Below are 23,781 nucleotides of genomic sequence, written 5' to 3' on the forward strand. Positions count from 1 at the left end.
TCACCTTATTTGTTATCTAGGATAATTACTGCAGTTCCTCCTGGAGGCAAATACTACAGGTGGCTGCATCACCTCCCTGACAATATTTTACCCTTAGGCTTTCCAAAGCTGCCCGAAATCCTGAGTTGATGGTAAAATTGTATAATGGCACCACCTAGTGGTGAATTCGAGGCATACCCAAATTGAAAGTTTCATATATATTTTTTTAATTAATTTTATTGATACATTTTAGGTATATGATATAATGGCATTCATCATTGGAAATTTGCACCTCTACATAATCTCTTTTGGTTCTTTTTTTTTCCCATTCGCCTGCCCTCCCTTCAACCCCTCCATCTCTCCCTATTTACAAAGACTTTGTTTCCATTTTTTGATTTTCTCATATTAATTCCATTCCCTTCTTTCCTTTCCCCCACCCCTCCCACTTCCCCTTCCCCTTTGCCCCTTTTCTTCCTATTTCACATTGTCTATTATACCTTTTAGACCTTATTTACACTTTGTTTCTCACACTAGAGAAACTATTTAGTATTTATACATGAGTGTTCTATTTATTTCACTTAAGAGTATCACCTCAATGTGCATCCATTTAGCTATAAATGTCTGTAATTTCTCATTTTTTATGGCTGAGTAGTACTTCATTTTATTTTTAAAAACCACATTTTCTTTATCCAGTCTCCAGTTGCCCAATTGATGGGCAATTGGGCTGCTTCGAACTTTTAGCTGTTACAAATTGTGCTGCTATGAACATGAGTGCACATATATCACTGCGGTATGATTCTTTTAATTCTTTTGGGAAGATATCCAGCAGGGGAATAGCTGGGTCAAATGGGACTTCCAGTCCTAGTTCTTTGAGGTTTCTCCATACTGATTTCCACAGTGGTTGCACCAGTCTACACTCCCACAAGCAGTGGAGCAGGGTTCCTCTTTCCCCACAGCCCTGCCAGCATTTGTTATTGGCTGATTTCATGATAGCAGCCATTCTTTCTGGGGTGAGGTGGAATCTCAGTGTTGTTTTCATTTGCATCTCTCAAATGATGATGTTGAACATTTTTTCATATTTTTTTTGCTATTTCTACTTCTTTGTCTGAGAAATGTCTGTTCACTTCAGATGCCCATTTTTGGATTGGGTCTTTAAATTTGGGAGGTCTGATTTTTTTAGGTTCTTTATAGATTCAAGACAGTAGACCTCTGTCTGAGGAACAGCAGGTGAAAATTTTTTCCCGCATTGTAGGTTGTCTCTTCACACTGTTGGTTTCTCTTGCTGTGCACAAGCTTTTTAGTAAGAAGAGATCCCACTTGTTGATTGTTTGTGCTAGTTCACTGGCAACTGAGGTTTTGTTCATAAAATCATTTTCTACACCAGTGTCTTCCAGAGTTCTACCTAACCTCTGTTCCAGCCAGTTCAGTGTTTCTGTTTTAATATTTAGATCTTTAATCCATTTTGATTTTAGTTTAGTGGATAGTGAGAGATGTAGGTCTAGTTTTAATCTTTGGCAAGTTGAAACCCAATTTTTTCAGCACCATTTATTAAAGAGGTTATCTTTCCTCCAGTGAGGGTGATCGGCTCCTTTGTCGAAGATGAAGTGGCTGAGTGTGTCTGGAGTTGTTTCTGCATCTTCTAATCTGTTCCACTGGTCCTCAGGTCTGTTTCTTTGCCAGTACCATGCTGTTTTTATCACAGTAGCTTTGTAATATAGTTTCAAGTTGGGGGTTGTAATACTCCCTGCCATGTCTCTGTTGCCTAGAATAGCTTTTGCTATTCTAGATCTCTTCTTGTTCCAAATGAACTTTTGGATTGTGTTCTCAAAGTCCATGCAGTATGATGCTGGAATTTCAATTGAGATTGCATTGAATCTATATAGCAGTTTTGGAAGTATGGCCATTTTCACTATGTTGATTTTTCCTACCCAGGAGTGAGGGATGTCTTTCCATTTTCTGATATCCTCTTCAATCTCTCTTTTCAGAGTGCTATAGTTTTCAGAGAAGAGGTCTTTGATTTCTTTTGTTAGGTTGATTCCTAGGTATTTCAGTTTTTTGGATGCTATTGTGAAAGTAATTGTTTGCTTATTTCTCTCTCAGTGAGTCTGTTGTTCATGTAGAGGAAAGCTGTTGATTTTTGTGTGTTGACTTTGTATCCAGCTACTTTACTGAATTTGGTTATTAGGTCTAGAAGACTTTTGGTGGAGTTCTTGGGGTCTTCTATATAGAGTATCATGTCATCTGCAAATAATGACAATTTGACTTCTTCATTTCCTATCTTTATTCCTTTTATTTCTTTCTCTTGTCTAATTACTGTGGCTAATGTTTCCAATACTATATTGAACAAGAGTGATGGTAGTGGACATCCTTGTCTTGTTCCTGATTTTAGTGTGAAGGATTTCAGTTTTTGACCATTTAGTATGATATTGGCTGTTGGTTTTTCACAGATAGCTTTTATCAGATTCAAGTAGAGACCATCTATTCCAAATTTTTGTAGAGTTTTATCATAAATGCGTGTTGGATTTTGTCAGATGCTTTTTCTGTATCTGTTTAGATGATCATATGATTTTTTTCCTTGGCTCCATTGATATTGTGTATTACATTGATTGATTTGCGTATGTTGAACCATCCCTGCATCCCTGAGATGAATCCCACTTGGTCAGGGTGTATGATCTTCTTGATGATCTTCTGCATTCTATTTTCCAGTATCTTATTAAGGATTTTTGCATCTATATTCATTAGTGAGATTGGCCTATAGTTCTCTTTTTCAGTTGGGTCTTTCTCTGCTTTGGGGATCAAGGTGATGCTTGCTTCCAAGAATGAATTCAGGAGTATTGCTTCCTTTTCAATTTTATTGATGTGTTTAAACAGTAGTGGCAGTAGTTCCTTTCTAAATGTCTTATAGAATTCGGCAGTGAAGCCATCAGGACCCAGGCTTTTCTTAGTTGGTAAGTTTTTAATTATGTTTTCAATTTCATTGATTGATATTGGGTTGTTTAGAATTTTTAGGTCTTCTTCTTTCAACTTTGGTAATTCATATGTATCTAGGAATCTGTCCATTTCTTCTGTGTTTTCCATCTTATTGGCATATAGATTCTCGAAGTAGGTATTGATGATCCTCTGGATTTCTGCTGGGTGCATTGTAATTTCATCCTTTTCATTCCTAATTGCATGGATTTGGGCCTTTTCTTTTCTTTTTCTGATAAGGTTGGCTAAGGGTTTGTCAATTTTGTTTATTCTTTCAAAGAACCAACTCTTGGCTTCATTGATTTTTTGTATTGTTCTCTTAGTCTCCATTGCATTGATTTCTGCTCTGATCTTTATAATTTCCTCCCTTGTATGACCTTTGGGTTTGTCCTGCTCTTCTTTTTCTAGAAGCATGAGGTTCAGCATCAGGTTTTTTAATGGGCTCACTCTGTTTTCCTAATATGAGTATTCACTGCTATGAATTTCCCTCATAAGACTGCTTTCATTGTGTCCCATAGATTCCAGTATGTTGTATTGTCATTGTAATTTAATTGTTGGAACTGTCTGATTTCTTCTTTAATTTCCTCTGTGACCCATTGGTTATTCAGAAGTGTGTTGTTCAATTTCCATATGTTTATGAAACTCTTGTGGTTTCTTTTGCTATTGATCTCCGGTTTCATTGCACTATGGTCTGATAATATACAGGGGATAACTTCAATTCCTTTGTACTTACTTAAACATGTTCTAGGAGCGAGTATGTTGTCTGTTTTGGAGAACAACCCATGTGCAGGTGAAAAGAATGTGTATTCTGATTTTGTGGGGTGGAAGACTCTGTAAACATTGGTTACGTTCATTTGTTCAAGAGTTTGATTGAGTTCTAGTATTTCGTTGCTTTTTTGTCTAATTTATCTATCTATTTGTGATAGTGGGGTATTGAGGTCCCCCACTACTATTGTATTAGTGCATATATGACTTTTCATGTCCGTTAGTATTTGTTTTATATAGTTGGGTGCACTAGTGTTTGGTGCATATATGTTTATGATTGTCATCTCTTCCTCTTGGATTGTTCCCTTTACAAGGATGTAGTGTCCTTCTTTGTCTCTCTTAATCAGTGTTGGTTTGAAATCCACTTGATCTGCAAAGAGGGTAGCTACTCCTGCTCTTTTTTAGGTTCCCATCGCATGGAGTATTGTTTTCTACCCTTTAACTTTCAGTCTATGAGTTTCTTTTTGAATGAAGTGTGTTTCTTGTATGCAGCATATTGTTGGATCTTGCTTCTTGACCCATTCTGCCAGTCTATTTCTTTTGATTGGTGAATTGAGACCATTAGCATTGATGGTTATAACTGATACATATTGACTTATCATTGTCATGACTTTTTCTTTTTGTTGGATTCTCCCCATTTGCATTTAGTTTCTTGTTGTGCCCAATGTATTCATTCTGCTGGGCTTCCTAGGGTTGTGATCCTCATTGTCTTTTTCTAGGTTATTGTCTAAAATTTTTTGGAGTGCTGGTTTGGTATTCATGAAGTTCCTAAGGTTCTCTTAGTCATGAATGTATCTTATTTCTCCATCAATTTTGAAAGATAGTTTTGCAGGGTACATCAATCTGGGTTGGAGGCTGTTTTCCTTTCGGGCTTGAAATACGTCACTCCAAGCTCTTCTTGCCTTGAGGGTTTGCATTGAGAAGTCTGCTGTAATTCTGATGGGCTTTCCTTTATATGTGATTTGTTTCTTTAACTGCTTGTGAATTTTGTTATTCTGTTGGGTTTCTGGAATCTTAACTATTATATGCATATGGGTAGATTTTTTTTTGATCAAGGTTAGTTGGAATCCTACATACCTCACTTTTCTGTATGTCAAGTTCTTTTCCCCTGCTTGGAAATTTTCTGCCATCACTTCTGTGAATAGATTTTTTATGTCGTCTGTACTCTCTCCTGTTTTTTCATTGACTCCAATCAATCTTATGTTATTCTTCTTTGCATCATCTAGCAGCTGCTGGATTGATTTCTCATGGTCCCTTATTATTTTAAAGAAATTTTTCTTTTCCTGGTCACTAATTGCAATCTTATCTTCTATATCTGAAATTCTGTCTTCACATTGGCTCATTCTGCTGCATAAACTTTCAGTGGAGCTTTTAGTCTCCTGGAAATCTGTTTGCATCTGTTTTATGGATTCCATTTGTTTCCTGTGTTAGGATTCCATCATGTTTTTTTAGCTACTCTATTTTTTTTTTTTGTCTGTGTCCTCTCTAGATTTATTAATCTTGTCTTGCACTAAGGGCACAATCTCTGCTGTTATCTGATAAATTATTTCTGAGTTCATTTTTTCCAGATCCTCTTTCATTGCCAGTTCAGGGAGTCCAGGCGATTGAGTATCAGATTGTTCCATCTCATTTCCCTTTGAGGTTGCTTTAGGTGATCTGGAAGTCTGGTTTTGAGACTTGTTTATCGGTCTTCTTATTTCAGTGGTGGTGGGGGGGGTGCTGCTCACACCCGTGTGGCTCACCTTCTTGGCACTGGGGGCAGTTGTACGGCAGCCCAAAAGGTTTCTCTCCTCTGCACTGGGGGCAGCTCTGCTCCTCAGTGCTGGGGGCAGTGGTACAGCGGCCCGGAAGGTGAACGTTTCATATGTTTGTTAACCAAATTTAGAATTTTAAATAAGATGAGCTTTTAATATTTTCCAGATTGCGGAAGCATTGTATTTTGTTGAGCCTCTGCCACTCTTCAAGTTAATAGTTAAGCATAATTTATAATCATAATTTTATGCATGTATTTTAATTGAATTTTTCAAACATGATGCCTAGAGATTTTGATAAAATATTTTATATGAACTAAAATAGAACCTCAGAGAAGAATCATATATTAATGGCTACAAAAATCATCCACTGAGAAACAAAACACATTTTTGAGCAAACCTGGAATCTTAGAATCATATTCTAAGTCATACATATTTGCTGTGCTTCCTAGTCAAAAGTATTAGGCTCATGAGGTAACTTTTTAATAACATCCTTTTACTCCTTTTTGAAAACTAAATAATCTCATCTTTTTAATTGTTTTCCTTGGAGGGAAGTACCAGGTGAGGTTAAGCCAGAATGACTTCAGTGAAGAATCTTATTTTTCATTATTATTGTGGATCTTTAAACATAAGTTGTATAGACATTTTTGTCAGTGACTTGGAATTGACTGGGAATTAAGTTAATTTAGGTTGCTATAATTTCAATAGAAATGTTAATAAATAAAAGCATTAAAATTCTTCATGCATAACATAATCAAAATATAAGATTAATTGACTTTTTAAAAAAAGCATTTAGCCCGTGTCACAAGTGTGGAGGGGTACAATTATTACCATTTTAGAGATGGAGAAGCTGAAACATGTGAAGATGAAGTAGTTTTCACAAGGACTCGCATACAGCTTGTAAACAAAAGGATTCAGATCCAGACGTAAAGGACCCCAGAGTCAATATTTCTAACTTTAACTCAAAAACTTTCTAACAATAGAGAGGATACATAGGAAAATCACAGTAGAAAAATGCACAGGAAACCTCAAAGTAGTTAATAACATACTAACTGCTTGATAAAAATCTTGGTTTTAATTTATTGTTGACATTATCTGCATCTGTTTATTTCTACTTCTAATTATAGCACAAATCCTTCATTCCAGCTTAAAGGAAGTTTAAGAATCTTGACTGTTGGTCCCAAATTCTTAGTCAGTTTTCCTGCCCCATGGGCCACACAGCAAGAGTGCTTAGAGATACACTGTCTGAGGATCAGCATTTTGCTGATGTGGGTGCTACCTGCATTCAACCCTCAGAAGTGAGGCACAGTTGTCCCTGTGTATCCATGCATTAAATGTCTTCCAATTTAACCACCTGTAGATAAAATATTTCAGAAAAAAACTGCATCTTTACTGAGTATATGTAGATTTTGGCATGTTATTATCCCCTAAATAATACAGTGTAACAATACTTATACAGTATTTACATTGTGTTAGGTATTGTAAGTAACCTAGGGATGATTTATAATATACAGGAGGATATATGTAGGGTCTGTGCAAATAGTGTGAAATTTTATATGAGAGATGTGTGCATCCACAAAGATTGGTATCTGCAGGAGACCCCAGAACCAATCTCCCACACACATTGATATCTACCCGTACCCACGCCCATCCACATGGGGAGTGTGCTGGAGGCAGCCCCTTGAGTAGAAGCAGTCAGGCTCTGGTTCCCTATGTTTATAGGTATAGATTACTGTGTAAATAGTGGGTACATACAGGTTTTTGAAGTTTTATGTTTAACTTTATCCTTGTTCAAATTTATGTGTCTATGTTTACAATTGCGGTTATGGGGCTTTTTGCTCTGTTTTCTTTGTCTCTATGTCCTGCTCCCACCTACCTCCATGGCCTTTTCTCCACCTGCATCACCTGTGTATGCAAGAGTGCACAAATCATAACATGTATTCGTCCATAATTTCCCATGCTCATGTACTCACTTATTAAATACATCTATTATTAATATGTCAGTTACACACACAAATGCACACATGGGAAAGCTTAACCTTTGCTTTATGAGAAAAAGATGGGATCCTGTTATATATATATATTTTAAAAATACATATACCTTTTCACCAGCAATCCAAGCCCATTCCTGAAAATCTTTCTTTATTAAGGTACTGATATGTATGAGTATGTGTCCAGTGTATTTTTCTGCAGTATTGTTCATGGAAATAGGAGGGAAGAGGAATCATTAAATAAATCACGATATATCTACATCATGGGATTTTAAGCAGTCACTAAAAAATAAATTAATTTGATTTATATCAGAAATGTCTCCTCTGCCATTCTCTCTTTTATAGATATTACTGTTCTTTCTCCTTTACTGACATTTTAGTGAGGTTTCAAGAAGGAGAAAAGACAAGTGTATATGGACAGGCCTCTTTATAATTGAAAATATTCAGCTAAGTGAATTTCAAGACCTGATTTAACTTCTATTTTCCTCCTAGAGCTCTGAGGTTTTCTTCAACTATTTTTTCCGTCTTCTTGGCCTTCTGTATTTTGGAGACAGAAAAATCCCTAGCCTCTAAGAAGTTAAATTCTTCCTCTTGACTAACTTTTAATCCTTACTGGTTATTTCTACCAATGGCATTTGAATGGGACATCCTCAAACATGGTCTCTGAAAGTAAACTCAGATCCAGTGAAATCTCAGTTCAGAAACTATTCCTAGTATATTTGGACTTGCTTAGAGATAAGAGACTTATAGGAAAGAAACAGTATTTCTGTATAACCACAGCCTTATGTTTTCTTTCCTTTGTTCCCATGCAGATTTGATAAAGGACGCATCTATACATTTATCGGAGAAGTTGTCGTCTCTGTGAATCCTTATAAGTTGCTGAACATCTATGGGAGGGACACAATTGAGCAGTACAAAGGGCGTGAGCTGTATGAGAGGCCACCTCATCTCTTTGCTATTGCTGATGCTGCTTACAAGGCAATGAAGAGGCGATCAAAAGACACTTGTATTGTTATATCAGGTATTTGGAGGGGGGCCCTGGTATATCTAAGGTCAAAATGTATTTAACTTATTTGATACTTAAGCATCTATATAACTGATAAAATCTTTTTTAAGGTTAAAAACCTGAACAACTTTGTGGACTAAAAGAAAGGGATGAATATTAAATAACAGATTCTTTATACATTTCTGATCATCTTGTGTTGGTTCTAGGTAGGAGGACCACTTGAGTCCAGGAGTTCAGGGCCAGCCTGGGCAACACAGCAAGACCTCATCTCTTTTAAAAACAGATAGATAGATAGATATAGATGTCAATCACACACTTGGAGGATGTCTGATTAGTTTGTAGACTGAGCTGGTGTGGAATATGTTTCCTACCCCAGAGAGACAAAGTGTAACAAAAAATATTTTGAATAGTAACAGTGAAAACAAGAAAATGAAATACTTAGGTGCCAAATATGAAAGCTGAAGTAAAGTCAGGCAGCTGCTTGGAAGCTGTTGTTGAGGACATGTAGAAGCCTGGGGACCAGAAATGGGCTTTCAGAGCCCAGAGCCCAAGTTTTCAAAGCCCAACAGAGAGGGTGTGGGCTGCCGGCCCATGTTGGAAAATGAGAGCCACACTACCATGGCAAGCTGAGCCCTTCAGGGCACCTGGTGCTGTGAAGCAAAGACCAGGAAAGTATCTGTTTGCTGGCTCTCGATGGCCTCTCCCAACCATGGCAGTTCCTGTCAGTGTTAATAATGCCTCACATTTGCATAGTGGGTCTGTCCTTTTAAATAACACTTTTAGGGGGGGCTATAGCTTAGTAGACTGCTTGCCTAGCATGCATGACCCTGGGTTTCACTCCCAGTAATGGGGAAAAAATAGCCTTTTATGATCAGTATTTTATTTTGTTTAGTAATGCAGAATAGTTGTTTTTCTTTAACAGTGTTGGAGTTGGAGAATTATATCCTAGGATGACATTGTATTAAATCAAATTACAAAAACAGTATTGCCCAGTTGTGAAGCTAGGGGGAGCAGTTAGATAAGTTTGAAGTGTGTTCATATTTTTAAGTATTTCCTTAGAAGAAGTTTCTGTCAGTGAAGTATTTGAGTCAGAAGATATAGTAGAATTTGCAAATTGATCCCTTCCCTCCTCTACCATCACTTACACTAATTGTCATGGTTTTAAAATGATATATCTGGAGCTTGCTATTTTATGTGTTCCCTAAAATCACTCTATGTTGTTTTGTTTATTTATTTTTGCCAGTCAGGGCCTTGCATAGAGTCACTGTGTTGCCCAGGCTGGTCTTGAGCTCCTGGGCTCAGCAATCATTCTCTCTTGGCTTTCCTAGTAGTTGGTTCTCTGGTTGCATGCTGGTGACATCTGGCTCTAAATTTAGTTTTTTGAAAACAATTATGTTATCTCCTTTGAAATTAAAAAAATGTAGAATTTGCCTGTGGCTATTATCTTATTTCATTTCTACTTGACTTAGGGATCATTGCCTAGTAATAAACTCCAAGGACTTAGATAACCACAATTTATTCCCCCAGTCCTGGGAATTGAACCCAAGACTTGCACTGAGCTACAGCCTCAGCCCTTTTTTATTTTATTTTGAGACAAGGTCTTGCTAAGTCACTAAGTTTCCCAGGCTGGGTTCAAACTTCAAATCCTTCTGCCTCAGCCTCCTAGAAAGCAAGGATTACAGGCATGCATCCCCATCCCCAGCATTTTGGCACAATTTATACCTTAATATTTTTTTCCTAATAAGTCTTAACTTGTAGTCTATGCTTTATTTTATTTCTATAATAGATTTTTTTTTCTCCAACATGTTCAGATCTATTGGAACCAATATAGGACCAAATAACTCAAAAAGGAAAAAAAGGAAAGAGTGCAACACAGGGATTTTAAATGAATAACATCGAAACTTAAAAGTTATTCTATTGAAAATGACTTCACTCTTGGTTTTAAGTATGATGTTACATTCTTCCCTCCAGGAGAAAGCGGAGCTGGTAAAACGGAAGCCAGCAAGTACATTATGCAGTATATTGCGGCCATCACCAACCCCAGCCAGAGAGCAGAGGTTGAAAGGTAAGGGGGGCACTGCACGGCGGGGGAAACTGAGGAGAGCCTTGTTTTCTATGCAGGTTCAGCTAGGCCTAAACTGCATGTGCCAAGCAGTTTTTAATGATTAAACTGCTTTGATTAGCATACTGCATATTGTCTCTACTTTTATTTATATCGCTGTATCCATGTCTAGATTTGTTGTTTAATAGAAAAATACTAGGTAAACTTTAGCAAATTCTTTTTTTTAAAGACTATTCTGCAGTAGTTGAAAGTATCCTCATTCTAGTTTATAACTGTGGTCAGCAGAAGTGGAAGGTTTTATTGTTTAAGCCAGGTTCCTTGTTTTTTTATTTTTCAAATATATTCTGAGTGAAGCAGGGCTGTGGAAGGCAGACTCATGCCTCCCCATCGTCACCACCAGAGCCCACTGCGAGGGGCACCCAGGGAGGGACCCTTCTAAATGGACCGCATGCCACACCGTGACCACTGCTCATGGTGAGATGAGTAGTAAAGCTGGTCTGTGCCATCGGGGGCCCACCCCCTCTTTTTTCAGTACTGGAAGTTGAACCCAGGGCCTTCACATCAAGCTAGATCCCTGGCCCTTTTAAATTATTTTTAGTTTGAAACAGGGTCTCACTGTGTTGCCCAGGCTTGACTTTGTAATCCTCCTGCCTCAGCCTCCCAGAGTGCTGGAATTATAGGCACCTACTACCACACCCATTTGGGGACCCACATTTAGGCAGTTTTGGCACATAGGACTTGCTTAATAAATAGAAAACGGGTGGTTTAAAGCAATGTGACTTGACTTTTTTATGTGATATAGCTGTTTCTGCAAAGAAAATAAAATGTTTTCCTAATTGGCTGCTTTGAAGCTGGATATTAATTTACTAAAGAGTTACACCTCATGTCCACATCACAGCCTTCAGTTTTGGGTACTGAAAGACAAGATACTGGGTTGATGTGAAAGAAGAGAAGTTACACTCAAGAACCCTATGTGCACTTTTTCTTTTCATCACAGTTGGGCAGAATTGCTAGGACAAAAGAGGCATTCTTGGTTGTGACATATCCCCGCTTCTGATTCTGATTTAGTAGCCTAATTAGACAAGGACAAACTTTTGATCAAGTTTTCTTAATTCCCTTAGGAGCTTGGGAGGATAGCAGAGAATTAACTTAATTTTAATTCTCATACTGCATAGTACATATGTACTTACTAGGCATATATAAATTTACTAGTCTTTCACAGGAGTATCTTTTTTTTTTTTTTTTTTTGTACCAGGGATCGAACTCGGGACCTTGCGCTTGCAAGGCAGGTGCCGGAGAACCACTGAGCTAAATTCCCGGGCCCACAGGAGTATCTTAACAGTTTATCACAGCTTCCTTTTAAGCAAACAGCGCCCCCCCGCCCCCATACATACATTTTAAAAGCACACAATACATGCCAGGTATTTAGCTCAGTGGTTTCGCTGCCTGCTGCGCAAGCACAAGGACCTGAGTTCGAGCCCCGGTACCAAAAAGAAAAAAACCACACAGTACTTTCAATTATGAGGAGATAAAGGATCATTTGTGGTATCAGTGGGAAGAATTAGATCTTCTATATCAGGTTATTTCAGAAGCCACAGTTAATTCTGCAAATATGACCTTTTGAGAGGATTTTGTCCATAAAATAAAAATAAGGACGTAAGGAGAAGCATGGAGTTATGATGTATCTATTGGGGAAACTGCTCTGCAAAATGTTAACATCCATTGAAGTAAGAGTACATTAAGTGACTGGTACGAAGGAAAGACCACGTATAGCTCCAAATGAAATAGTGAGCAAGTCCCAAATTAATAAAGACTAAATTAATGACACATAAGTGCAAGAAAATTTCACCATTCTAAGCTTTATAAGCAAGTACTTTTAAATGTTTTATCTTTTCTTTATCACCTGTTCTTTCTTTTCAGAACATATCTTTTTAAATGTTTTCTCTATGTAAATAAAACCTGTTCAGTTCAAAGAAAAAACAAAATATTACCAAATTAAGTTGAAGGTAAGAGTTCCCTGAAATCTTATCATTGCCCACCCCACCAGCCTCTTACCTAGATAACCACAGTGACATGTGCTGTTCCCTCCAGATTTTAACACATGTACTGTATTTGGCACAGGCACTCACTATGCATGTGCGCGCGCACACACACACGCGCGCGCACACACACACACAAAGAGCCTGCATTACTAGTTTTTTGGGGGCTTTTTTTGTTTGTTTTTTAATCTGGGATCAAACTCAGGACCTTGTGCTTGCAAGGCAGGCGCAACACCACTGAGCTAAATTCCCAGCCCTGCCTTACTAGTATTTTCCTGTCTGTTTTCACATCCATCAATATATCCTGAATATCCTCCTATGTCAGTATATATAATATACTTCATTTTTAACATTTTTATAGCATTTCACTATATTGGGCAACAAAAATGTATTTTTATCTGTCCCATTGGTTGCTACTTCAGTTGTTTGTATTTTTTAAATATTGAAACAGTATTGCATGCAGCATCTTTGTATAAATATTTGCATGTGTTTTAGTAAAATCCAGTTTTTTAAAAAATCCTAGTCTCTGAAACCTTTTACAATGACTTTTATATATCTGTGTTAAAGAGTGAAGAATATGTTGCTTAAGTCCAATTGTGTTTTGGAAGCTTTTGGAAATGCCAAAACCAATCGTAATGACAACTCAAGCAGGTTTGGAAAATACATGGATATCAACTTTGACTTCAAGGGAGACCCTATTGGTGGACATATCAATAACTACTTATTGGAGAAGGTAAAACGTGCTTAATTTCTGAGGGTAATATTTATAAGTGCTGAATGTTTTAAAAATACTTGTTCATATATGTAGAGTCTCGTTTATTGCTTTAAAGTAGCTTTTAATCCTGTTCTCCATCCTCAAATTAGCTTTCTGTGGTCAGGTGGTGTCCTTTGTGTTCTTTTATTAGCACTTACAACATTAAGATAAGAGCTTTCTAGACATGGATTTAGGGGTGTGTACAGAGCGGGGCAAGGATATGAGGGTGCGCCCGCTTTTGGCTGAGGTTTAACCAAAAGCCAATCTAGGACTAATTAGGTCTAGTCTTTCTATCCATCACCATCTTCCATCCATTTTAATTTCAGTTAATTTGAAATTTCCTTCTAGATTCCCTTCGTTCACTGTTTTATAGCATCATATATATTTTTTGTTATCTTATCTCCTAATTTTGAAGCATACTATATTTGGTCAGTGAAAACTTAGAATACATTTATATCTGCCTATGTGAATATTAGGCCCAGTTTCTAGAAAAGTTCAATTAAAACTTTCCCCTTGAAGCACAAGGTCCCTAGTTTGATCCCCGGTACAAAATAAACAACTTTCCCCTTGGGACTGCCAGAGAGATTGTGTTCTATCTAATCTTGATTATCACTTCATCTGACCGTGAAGGCACACATGGCATTCAGTCCTCTGAGTTTCACAGTTCAGCATGTGCTTTACAAGTCAAGTCTCCACCTTGAGTCATGCTCCGAGCTAAGCTGATGAGTCCCTTCTCAGTTAAGGGTTGCCTGTCCCTACCATTTACTCCAAAGCATCTTTTATACCAATGCAATGCAGAATAATCTCTATTTTCACTTGTTATACTGAGGTCAGACTCAAGGATTCCTTATCAGAGTCAGTTAAAAAGGACAGGAAATACCAAGTATTATCTTGTCTTTTCTTCCCCCCAGAATGTCTCTTGGCTTCACTGTATGTACATACTCACTTAAAAGGATCTCCTTGAATCCTTTCCTAATAGTAGTCTTTTGGAACCATCTAAGGCAGAGATCCCTAAGGACTGAACTTGCTCAACTGACTTTATTACAGGATATAAGGCATTGCTTTTTGAAATGCCAGAAGCCCTCAGGGAAAAGAATGTTGAGAATATTTCTCCCTAAGCATTCTTTTCTATTCTGCCCACTTCAGTCCCTTTACCTCATGAAGAACCATCTCAAGGCTCTAGATTTAAAAAAAATCAAAATACTTCCAGTCTTCAGAAAGTTTAGTGACCTCTGCTTTAAGCAGTAAAAAGAATTAATAAAAAATTGCCAAGGAAACTCTATAGAGAAGACCTGATCTTAGGTAAGGACCACATACAATCTTCAGGGCATTTAAGTGTACTATATATAGATTAAAAAAACTCTTAAGATTTTATTTTATGGGTGCAATTTCAGATGAACTATTTTAATGTGGTGTTTTTTTTCTTAGTCTCGAGTGATTGTGCAACAACCAGGAGAAAGAAGCTTTCATTCTTTCTATCAGGTTAGTAATCTGTGCTGCAGAGAATTGGTCATGTGCCCCATTGTGCCGGAAATGAATGTTTTTATATTGTACTCTCCCCTGTCCTATACCTCTCTTATTTCCATTGGCTCCATAGCACATTACAGGTGCAAGCACACATGCACACACCCTTCCCCATGTGCTTCTTAAGTGATCTGATTAGTACAACTGTTGTAAGAGCTGGCGGGTGATTAGCCACCCAGGGACTGCCCAGGTTGAGCATCACTCACATTTCCTTGCAGTGCAAATATCTGTTTAATAACCATGGTGGATTCTAAATTTGTTAACCTTATTTTATTTTGAATTGAAGTTTTTGTTCTTATATTTGGGAGTCCCAGAGATGAGAATACAAATTCAGTTATTTTGTTCTTAGAGACTATATAGAGACTATATGGTTGCCTTAAAAAAAAAAAAACCTCAAGAGAAAATTGTCTTCTTTATCCCATCAAAGCACAGGGAAAAACTAAATGCTTCTTTTGGGAATGCTATTCAAGTCCAAAACAAAATATTTTAAATATCCCTCCTGCTGGCAAATCTACTTTCAGAGAATAAGCTTGATACATTTTTATAGTTTTTAAAACCCAAAGTAATATAAACCAAGGCTAATAAATTGCATGGTCAAATTAATATGATTTTGGATTTTTTAAAAATAAAACTGTGAATGAATAAAGTTGGTTTGCACATGTAACTGTCTTTGAAGGTGATTGAATAGTGATAGTACAATTGAGTACAATGTCGAGTTCAGCTAGGTAACTGCTTTAGTAGACACTACTCCATTGTGTATACATGTTCTGGTATATTTGTTTAAAAATTTAAGTTTAGGGTGGGGGGTCAAGGTCTTAACTCAGCCTCTCCAGGAAATATCCCTGATCCCCGCCCTCACTGAAAATCCTTGTACACTTGCTATGTGACTTGCTTCCCAATTGGACCACCATTACCTAAGTGACTGTACTTGTAACCTTATTGGATGTTCATGGCTGTGGCCCACATTGTACCCACGTGGGTTTGACTCTATAAAACTCCTCTTGTAAAGTGGGGTCTTTGGCTACCGACTTGGGACCCCTCCTGCCCCTCAGGAGCTTTTCTATCAATAAATATCTTTCTACTTTAAAAAAATAAAAAATAAATAAAACTTTAATTTTAAAAATCTAGTGATTATACCTTTTAAGTACACCAAAGCATGCAGTTTAATATGGAGAATTTGAACACAATGCCTCCCAAAGTCATGCTCTGTATAAAAGGGCTGTTTTATATTTTTCTTGTTGTTGATAATTTGCCATGTTTTGAATAAACTATTTTTCATTTTGGGGGTTTTTTGTGTGTGTGTTAAATTCTTTCATTGGTACATTGTAGGTATACAACACAATTACATTTCTCATTGGGAATTGTACCTTTACATAATGCATCTTGGTTCTTATTTTTTCCCCATTCCTAGCCCTCCCTTCACACCCTCCACCCTTCCCTATTTACAAAGACTTTATTTCCATTTTTTCCATTTCTCATCATTTTTCCTTTCCCTTCTTTCCTTTCCCCTGCCCCTCCCACTACCCCTACCCCTTTGGACCTTTTCTTCCTATTTTACATTATCGATTATTCATTCTAATCATTGGTACATTTTAGGTATACAACGTAATGACATTCATCTTTGGAAATTTGCACCTTTACATAGTCTCTCTTGATTCTTATTTTTCACCCTTGCCCAGCCCTCCCTTCAACCCCTCCATTCCTCCCTATTTACAAAGATTTTGTTTCTATTTTTCCATTTTCTCATATTAATCCCATTCCCTTCTATCCTTTCCCCTAGCCCTCCCACTTCCTTCCCCTTTGCCCCTTTTCTTCCTATTTCACATTACCTATTATACATTTTAGTCCTTATTTACACTTTCAGTTTCTCACACCAGAGAAACTATTCGGTATTTACACATGTGTGTCCTGTTTATTTCACTTAAGAGTATTGCCTCAATGTGCATCCAGTTAGCTATAAATGTCTCTAATTTCTCATTTTTTATGGCTGAGTAGTACTCCATTTTATAAAAAACCCACATTTTCTTTATCCAGTCTCCAGTTGATGGGCATTTGGGCTGTTTCCAAGTTTTAGCTATTACAAACTGTGCTGCTATGAACATGGGCTCACATATATCACTGTGGTATGATTCTTTTAATTCTTTGGGGAAGATCCCCAGCAGTAGAATAGTGGGGTCAAATGGGACTTCCAGCCCTAGTTCTTTGAGATATCTCCATACTGATTTCCACAGTGGTTGCACCAGTCTACACTCCCACCAGCAGTGGAGCAGGGTTCCTCTTTCCCCACAGCTCCGCCAGCATTGGTTATTGGTTGATTTCATGATAGCAACCATTCTTTCTGGAGTGAAGTGGAATCTCAGTGTTGTTTTCATTTGCATCTCTCAAATGACCAGTGATGTTGAACATTTTTCATGTATTTATTTGCTATTTCTACTTCTTTGTCTGAGAAATGTCTGTTCATTTCAGATGCCCATTTTTGGATTGGGTCTTTAAATTTGGGAGGTCTGATCTTTTTAAGTTCTTTATAGATTCAAGACGGTAGACCTTTGTCTGAGGAAGAGCAGGTGAAGATTTTTTTCCCACATTGTGGGTTGTCTCTTCACACTGCTGGTGGTTTCTCTTGCTGTGCAGAAGCATTTTAATAAGAAGAGATCCCATTTGTTGATTGTTTGTGCTAGTTCACGAGCAACTGAGGTTTTGTTCATAAAATCTTTTCCTACACCAGTGTCTTCAAGGGTTCTACCTAACCTCTGTTCCAACTGGTTCAGAGTTTCTATTTTAATATTTAGATCTGTAATCCATTTTGATTTTAGTTTAGTGCATGGTGAGAGATATAGGTCTAGTTTTAATCTTTGGCAAGTTGAAGCCCAGTTTTTCCAGCACCATTTAGTCAAGAGGCTATCTTTCCTCCAGTGAGGATGTTTGGCTCCTTAGTCGAAGATGAGATGGCTGAGTGTGTCTGGCGATGTTTCTGCATCTTCTAATCTGTTCCACTGGTCCTCAGGTCTGTTTCTTTGGCAGTACCATACTGTTTTTATCACAGTAGCTTTGTAGTATAGTTGCAGGTTGGGGATTGTGATACCCCCTGCCATGTCTCTGTTACCTAGAATTGCTTTTGCTATTCTGGGTCTCTTCTTGCTCCAAATGAATTTTTGGATTGTTTTCTCGAGGTCTATGAAGTATGCTGCTGGGATCTCAATTGGAATTGCATTAAATCTATATAGCAGTTTTGGAAGTATGGCCATTTTCACTATATTAATCCTTCCTACCCAGGAGCAGGGGATGTCTGTCCATTTTCTGATATCATCTTCAATCTCTCTTTTCAGAGTGCCATAGTTTTCAGAGAAGAGGTCTTTGATTTCTTTCATTAGGATGATTCCTAGGTATTTCAGTTTTTTGGATGCTATTGTGAAAAAAATTATTTGCCCTTTTTCTCTCTCAGTGAGTCTGTCATTGGTGTAGAGGAAAGCTATTGATTTTTGTGTGTTGACCTTGTAACCAGCTACTTGACTGAATTTGGTTATTAAGTCTAGAAGACTTTTGGTGGAGTTCTTGGAGTCTTCTATATGGAGTATCATGTCATCTGCAAATAATGACAATTTGACTTCTTCATTTCCTATCTTTATTCCTTTTATTTCTCTCTCTTGTCTCATTGCCGTGGCTAATGTTTCCAGAACTATATTGAACAAGAGTGGTGATAGTGGACATCCTTGTCTTGTTCCTGATTTTAGTGTGAAGGATTTCAGTTTTTGACCATTTAGTATGATATTGGCTGTTGGTTTTTCATAGATGGCTTCTATCAGTTTGAGGTAGAGACCATCTATTCCAATTTTTTGTAGGGTTTTTATCATAAATGCATGTTGGATTTTGTCAAATGCTTTTTCTGCGTCTATGGAGATAATCATATGGTTTTTGTCCTTGGCTCTATTGATATAGTGTATTACATTAATTGATTTTCATATATTGAACCATCCCTGCATCCCTGGGATGAATCCCACTTGATCAGGGTGTATGATCTTCTTGATGATCTTCTGCATTCTATTTTCCAGTATCTTATTAAGGATTTTTGCATCTATGTTCATTAGTGAGATTGGCCTATAGTTCTCTTTTTCAGTTGGGTCTTTCTCTGCTTTGGGGATCAAGGTGATGCTTGCTTCCAGGAATGAATTTGGGAGTATTGCTTCCCTTTCAATTTCACTGAAGAGTTTAAACAGTAGTGGCAGCAGTTCCTCTCTAAATGTCTTGTAGAATTCAGCAGTGAAGCCATCAGGGCCTGGGCTTTTCTTAGGTGATAAGTTTTTAATTACATTTTCAGTTTCATTGGTTGATATTGGGTTGTTCAGAATTTTTAGGTCTTCTTCTTTCAACTTTGGTAATTCATATGTATCTAGGAATCTGTCCATTTCTTGTGTGTTGTCCATCTTATTGGCGTATAGGTTCTGGAAGTAGGTATTGATGATCCTCTGGATTTCTGCTGCGTCTGCTGGGTCATTTCACCCTTTTCATTCCTAATTGCATGGGTTTGGGCCTTTTCTTTCCTTTTTCTGACAAGGTTGGCTAAAGGTTTGTCAATTTTGTTGATTCTTTCGAAGAACCAACTCTTGGCTTCATTGATTTTTTTGTATCATTCTCTTAGTCTCCATTGCATTGATTTCTCCTCTGATCTTTATAATTTCCTCCCTTGTATGAGCTCTCGGGTTGTCCTGCTCTTCTTTTTCTAGAAGCTTGAGGTTCAGCATCAGGTTGTTTAATTGGGCTTGTTCTGTTTTCCTAATATGCATATTCACTGCTATGAATTTCCCTCGTAAGACAGCTTTCATTGTGTCCCATAGATTCCGATATGTTGTATTGTCATTGTCATTTAATTGAAGGAACTGTCTGATTTCTTCTTTAATTTCCTCTGTGACCCATTGGTTATTCAGAAGTGTGTTGTTCAATTTCCACATGTTTATGAAATTTTTTGAGTTTCTTTTGCTGTGGATCTCCAGTTTCATCGCACTATGGTCTGATAATATACAGGGGACAACTTCAATTCCTTTGCACTTACTTAAACATGTTCTATGTGTGAGTATGTGGTCTATTTTGGAGAATGACCCATGTGCAGCTGAGAAGAATGTGTATTCTGATTTTGTGGGGTGGAAGACTCTGTAAACATCTGTTAAGTTCATTTGTTCAAGAGTTCGATTGAGTTCCATTATTTCATTACTTATTTTTAGTCTAGTTGATCTATCTATTTGTGACAGTGGGGTGTTGAGGTCCCCCACTACAATTGTATTAGTGCATATATGACTTTTCATGTCCGTTAGTATTTGTTTTATATAGTTGGGTGCACTAGTGTTTGGTGCATAGATATTTATGATTGTCATCTCTTCCTCTTGGATTCTTCCCTTTACGAGGATGTAATGTCCTTCTTCGTCTCTCTTAATCAGTGTTGGTTTGAAATCTACTTGACCTGCAAAGAGGATAGCTACTCCTGCTTTTTTTCAGGTTCCTGTCACATGCAGTATTGTTTTCCACCCTTCAACTTTCAGTCTATGAGTTTCCTTTTGAATGAAGTGTGTTTCTTGTATGCAGCATATTGTTGGATTTTGCTTCTTGACCCATTCTGCCAGTCTATTTCCTTTGATTGGTGAATTGAGACCATTAACGTTGATGGTTATAACTGAAACGTATTGACTTGTCATTGCCATGACTTTTTCTTTTTGTTGGGTTCTCCCCCTTTACATTTAATTTCTTGTCATGCCAGATGGGTTCATTCTGCTTTGCTTCCTGGGGTTGTGATCCTCAATGTCTGTTCCTAGGCTATTGTGTAAAATTCTTTGGAGTGCTGGTTTGGTATTCACGAAGTTCCTAAGGTGCTCTTTGTCGTGAAAGTATCTTATTTCTCCATCCATTTTGATAGATAATTTTGCAGGGTACATCAATCTGAGTTGGAGGCTGTTTTCTTTTAGGGCTTGGAATATGTCACTCTAAGCTCTTCTTGCCTTGATGGTTTGTGTTGCAAAGTCTGCTGTGATTCTGATGGGCTTTCCTTTGTATGTGATTTGTTTCTTTTCTCTGACTGCTTGGAGAACTTTGTTCTTCTGTTGTGTTTCTGGAATCTTAACAATTATATGCCTATGAGTAGATTTTTTTTGATCAAGGCTATTTGGAGTCCTGTATGCCTCACTTATCTGTATGTCAAGCTCTTTTCCCCTGCTTGGGAAGTTTTCTGCCATTATTTCTGTGAAGAGATTTTTTATGTCATCTGCACTCTCTCCTGTTTCTTCATTGAGCCCAATCAGTCTTGTGTTATTCTTTTTTGCATCATCTAGCAGCTGCTGGATTGATTTCTCATGTTGCCTTATAATTTTGAAGCAATTTTTCTTTTCCTGGCTACTAATTGCAATCTTATCTTCTATATCTGAAATTCTGTCCTCGCATTGGATCATTCTGCTGTGTAGACTTTCAATGGAGTTTTTCATGTCCTGGAAATCTATTTGCATCTGTTTTATGGATTCCATTTGTTTCTTATATTGGGATTCCATCATGTTCCTCAGCTCCTCTCTAGATTTATTAATCATGTCTTGCACTAGGGGCACAATTTCTCCTGTTATCTGAGAAATTATTTCTGATTTCATTTTTTCCAGATCCCCTTTTGTTGCCAGTTCAGTGGGTCCAGGTGATTGAGTATCAAGAGTGTTCCATCTCATTTCCCTTTAGGGTTGCTGTAGGTGATCTGGAAGTCTGGTTTTGAGACTTATTTACGTGTTTTCTCATTTCGACTGGGGTGGGGGTCTGTTAGCGCCTGCAGGGATTACCTCCTCTGAGCTGGGTGAGGTGGGCCAGGGGCCACAAGCAGCGGTAGGGATGGTGACCCAAAAGCCCTTTCCTGTGGGCTGGGAGCAGCCGGAGGGATGGTGGCTGGGAAACCCCTCCCTCTGGACCAGGAGCTGTGGGATAGTGGCTCAGAAGCCCCTTCCTCTGGGCCAGGAGCAGCGGGACAGAAGGTGGCCCAAAAGCCCTTTCCTCTGGGCTGGGAGCAGTGGGGCGACGGCTCAGAAGCCCCTACCTCTGGGCTGGGAACAGTGGGACTCAGTACCTTGGTCTGGTGGTCTGGTGACCTCTGCGTCTTTGTAGTGTAGAATCAGGTGGGTGCCTGTCTGCAGTGGCCTGATTCGGCCTGTTCTGTGCGACTCAGGACCTCGGTAGGTAGGGCATGGGCATACCTGCCTGTCTGCAGCGGGGTGATTAGGCATCTTCTGTGCGACTCAGAACCTCGGTAGGGCGTGCACAGGCCTGTCTGCAGCAGGCTGATTCGGCAAGTGTTCCATGCGACTGGGCCCTCTGTAGGGTGTGGGCAGACTTGCCTGTCTGCAGCAAGGTGATTCGGTGTCTTCCCCGTGACTCAATAAACTATTTTTCTACCCAGTATAAAAGAGTTGTATATTTTAAGAACTCACAACCTTCCCCCTGTGGCTTTCCCACACGATGAACCAACGCTATTTTCATGGCTCCCAGGTGTCCTCCTTTCCCGAGGTGCTGGTGAGGAAAGGCTGCCTCAGCATCCATGTGACTCAGCATTGACTGTCTGCTGAGGCCTCTTACCTCCGTGGCAATATTGACTTGTTCTAAATTCTAAAGCACAGCAATAACCTGTCCTTAATGAGGCTGCTAAGCAAGTGGACACCTCAGTGCAAGGGATCTCGTTTTGCACATGACCATATTCAAAGCAAGAACTTTTCACACTAGTTATGTCTATGAGTGAGCTGAGACTTTTTCAGTAGCCTTCCTCATGACTGTGTAACAGCATTCCACATAACTGATGATACTGTTGACACTGAAGGCACTTACCTGGGTTAAAAACATACACACAAACTTCAAAGCTAGAAATGGGAAGACCTAAATGAGTTAAGACCTGAAAATGAGTAAAAGCTAGATTACTGCTGTTAGAATATTTGATATATTTGATTTCAGCTTATATTTACCAGTTTATTTCCAATTAAATATTTTTCAGCTACTCCAAGGAGGTTCAGAGCAGATACTACGTTCTCTATATCTCCAGAAATCCCTTTCATCTTACAACTATATCCATGTTGGAGCTCAATTAAAGGTGAGAATTTCCTCTTTGAGATTTCTCAGATATAGAATCAGACAAAGATCAGAAGGGACATTGAATATTTATCTGGCTGAGCCTCCTGCCTTTAGGCAGATAAATGTCTCTTCTATTCTGCTGTATTTTTAAAATTCTCAGACACAAAGATGCAGTACATTATTGAATTGAAAACTTTGAAAACTTTGCTTAATAATCTATTGCTATATTTTGTCACCATCTAATAGAAGTTTCTATAGTCAGTGTTCTCTTAATTTTTAATTTTTAATCCTATTTCATTTATTTTGACACTAAAAAATATTAGCAGAACTAGTAAGTCTGCCTCCTAAGATTTCATATGATTCAGCCAAAGGCAAACTGGTAAGACAAAACTGAATTAAAAGCATTTTAGTTCTCCATTCACTTTTTTTTTTAATATTGATTTTGATATATCCTAGAAATAGTTTTTTGACCCTTGGGGTATTTGTGTGTATTCTCAACTCTCAAAATTATCCATTTTTTCCTCTTTCTTTGCATGTAAGTGCTGTGTACATATAAGCAGGCACAGTTTTGCTCTTATTTCCAATTTATTTTCTGCTTGTCATTTTACATCTAATACTAATATTAGTTTGTTGATGGTAGATTATAAACCAGTAATCACATTATCCTAGTTTGTAGGAGGGAATGTCTATAAATGTATAGAATAAGATATGGAGAACATAAATCACAACTTTTTCATTATTTGTTTTGTTTTTGGTTTGGATACTGGGGCTCAAACCCAGGAGTGCCCTACCATTGAGCTGCATCCCCAGCCCTTTTACTTTTTTTTTCTCCCCCGCTTTGAGACAAGGTCTCTCTAAGTTGCCCTTGTG

At 38.0% G+C, this 23,781-nt stretch overlaps 1 protein-coding gene across 5 annotated transcripts in view; it reads left to right on the top strand.

Moving 5' to 3' along the window:
• Positions 1-23,781, top strand: part of Myo1d (myosin ID) — a 334,710-nt gene that overhangs the window by 87,904 nt on the left and 223,025 nt on the right. For all 5 annotated transcript variants that reach the window (XM_004870605.4, XM_004870606.4, XM_087191492.1 and 2 more), the window contains exons 2-6: positions 8,266-8,474; positions 10,431-10,524; positions 13,128-13,293; positions 14,743-14,796; positions 22,835-22,930. In XM_004870605.4, coding sequence (XP_004870662.2) covers positions 8,266-8,474; positions 10,431-10,524; positions 13,128-13,293; positions 14,743-14,796; positions 22,835-22,930 — 619 coding nt within the window. The remainder of the gene's footprint in view (positions 1-8,265; positions 8,475-10,430; positions 10,525-13,127; positions 13,294-14,742; positions 14,797-22,834; positions 22,931-23,781) is intronic.

Source organism: Heterocephalus glaber, unplaced genomic scaffold (assembly GCF_053883595.1).
Source record: "Heterocephalus glaber isolate CG9 unplaced genomic scaffold, H.glaber_assembly_v1.0 deba00001564, whole genome shotgun sequence".
Taxonomy (NCBI): Eukaryota; Metazoa; Chordata; class Mammalia; order Rodentia; family Bathyergidae; genus Heterocephalus; species Heterocephalus glaber.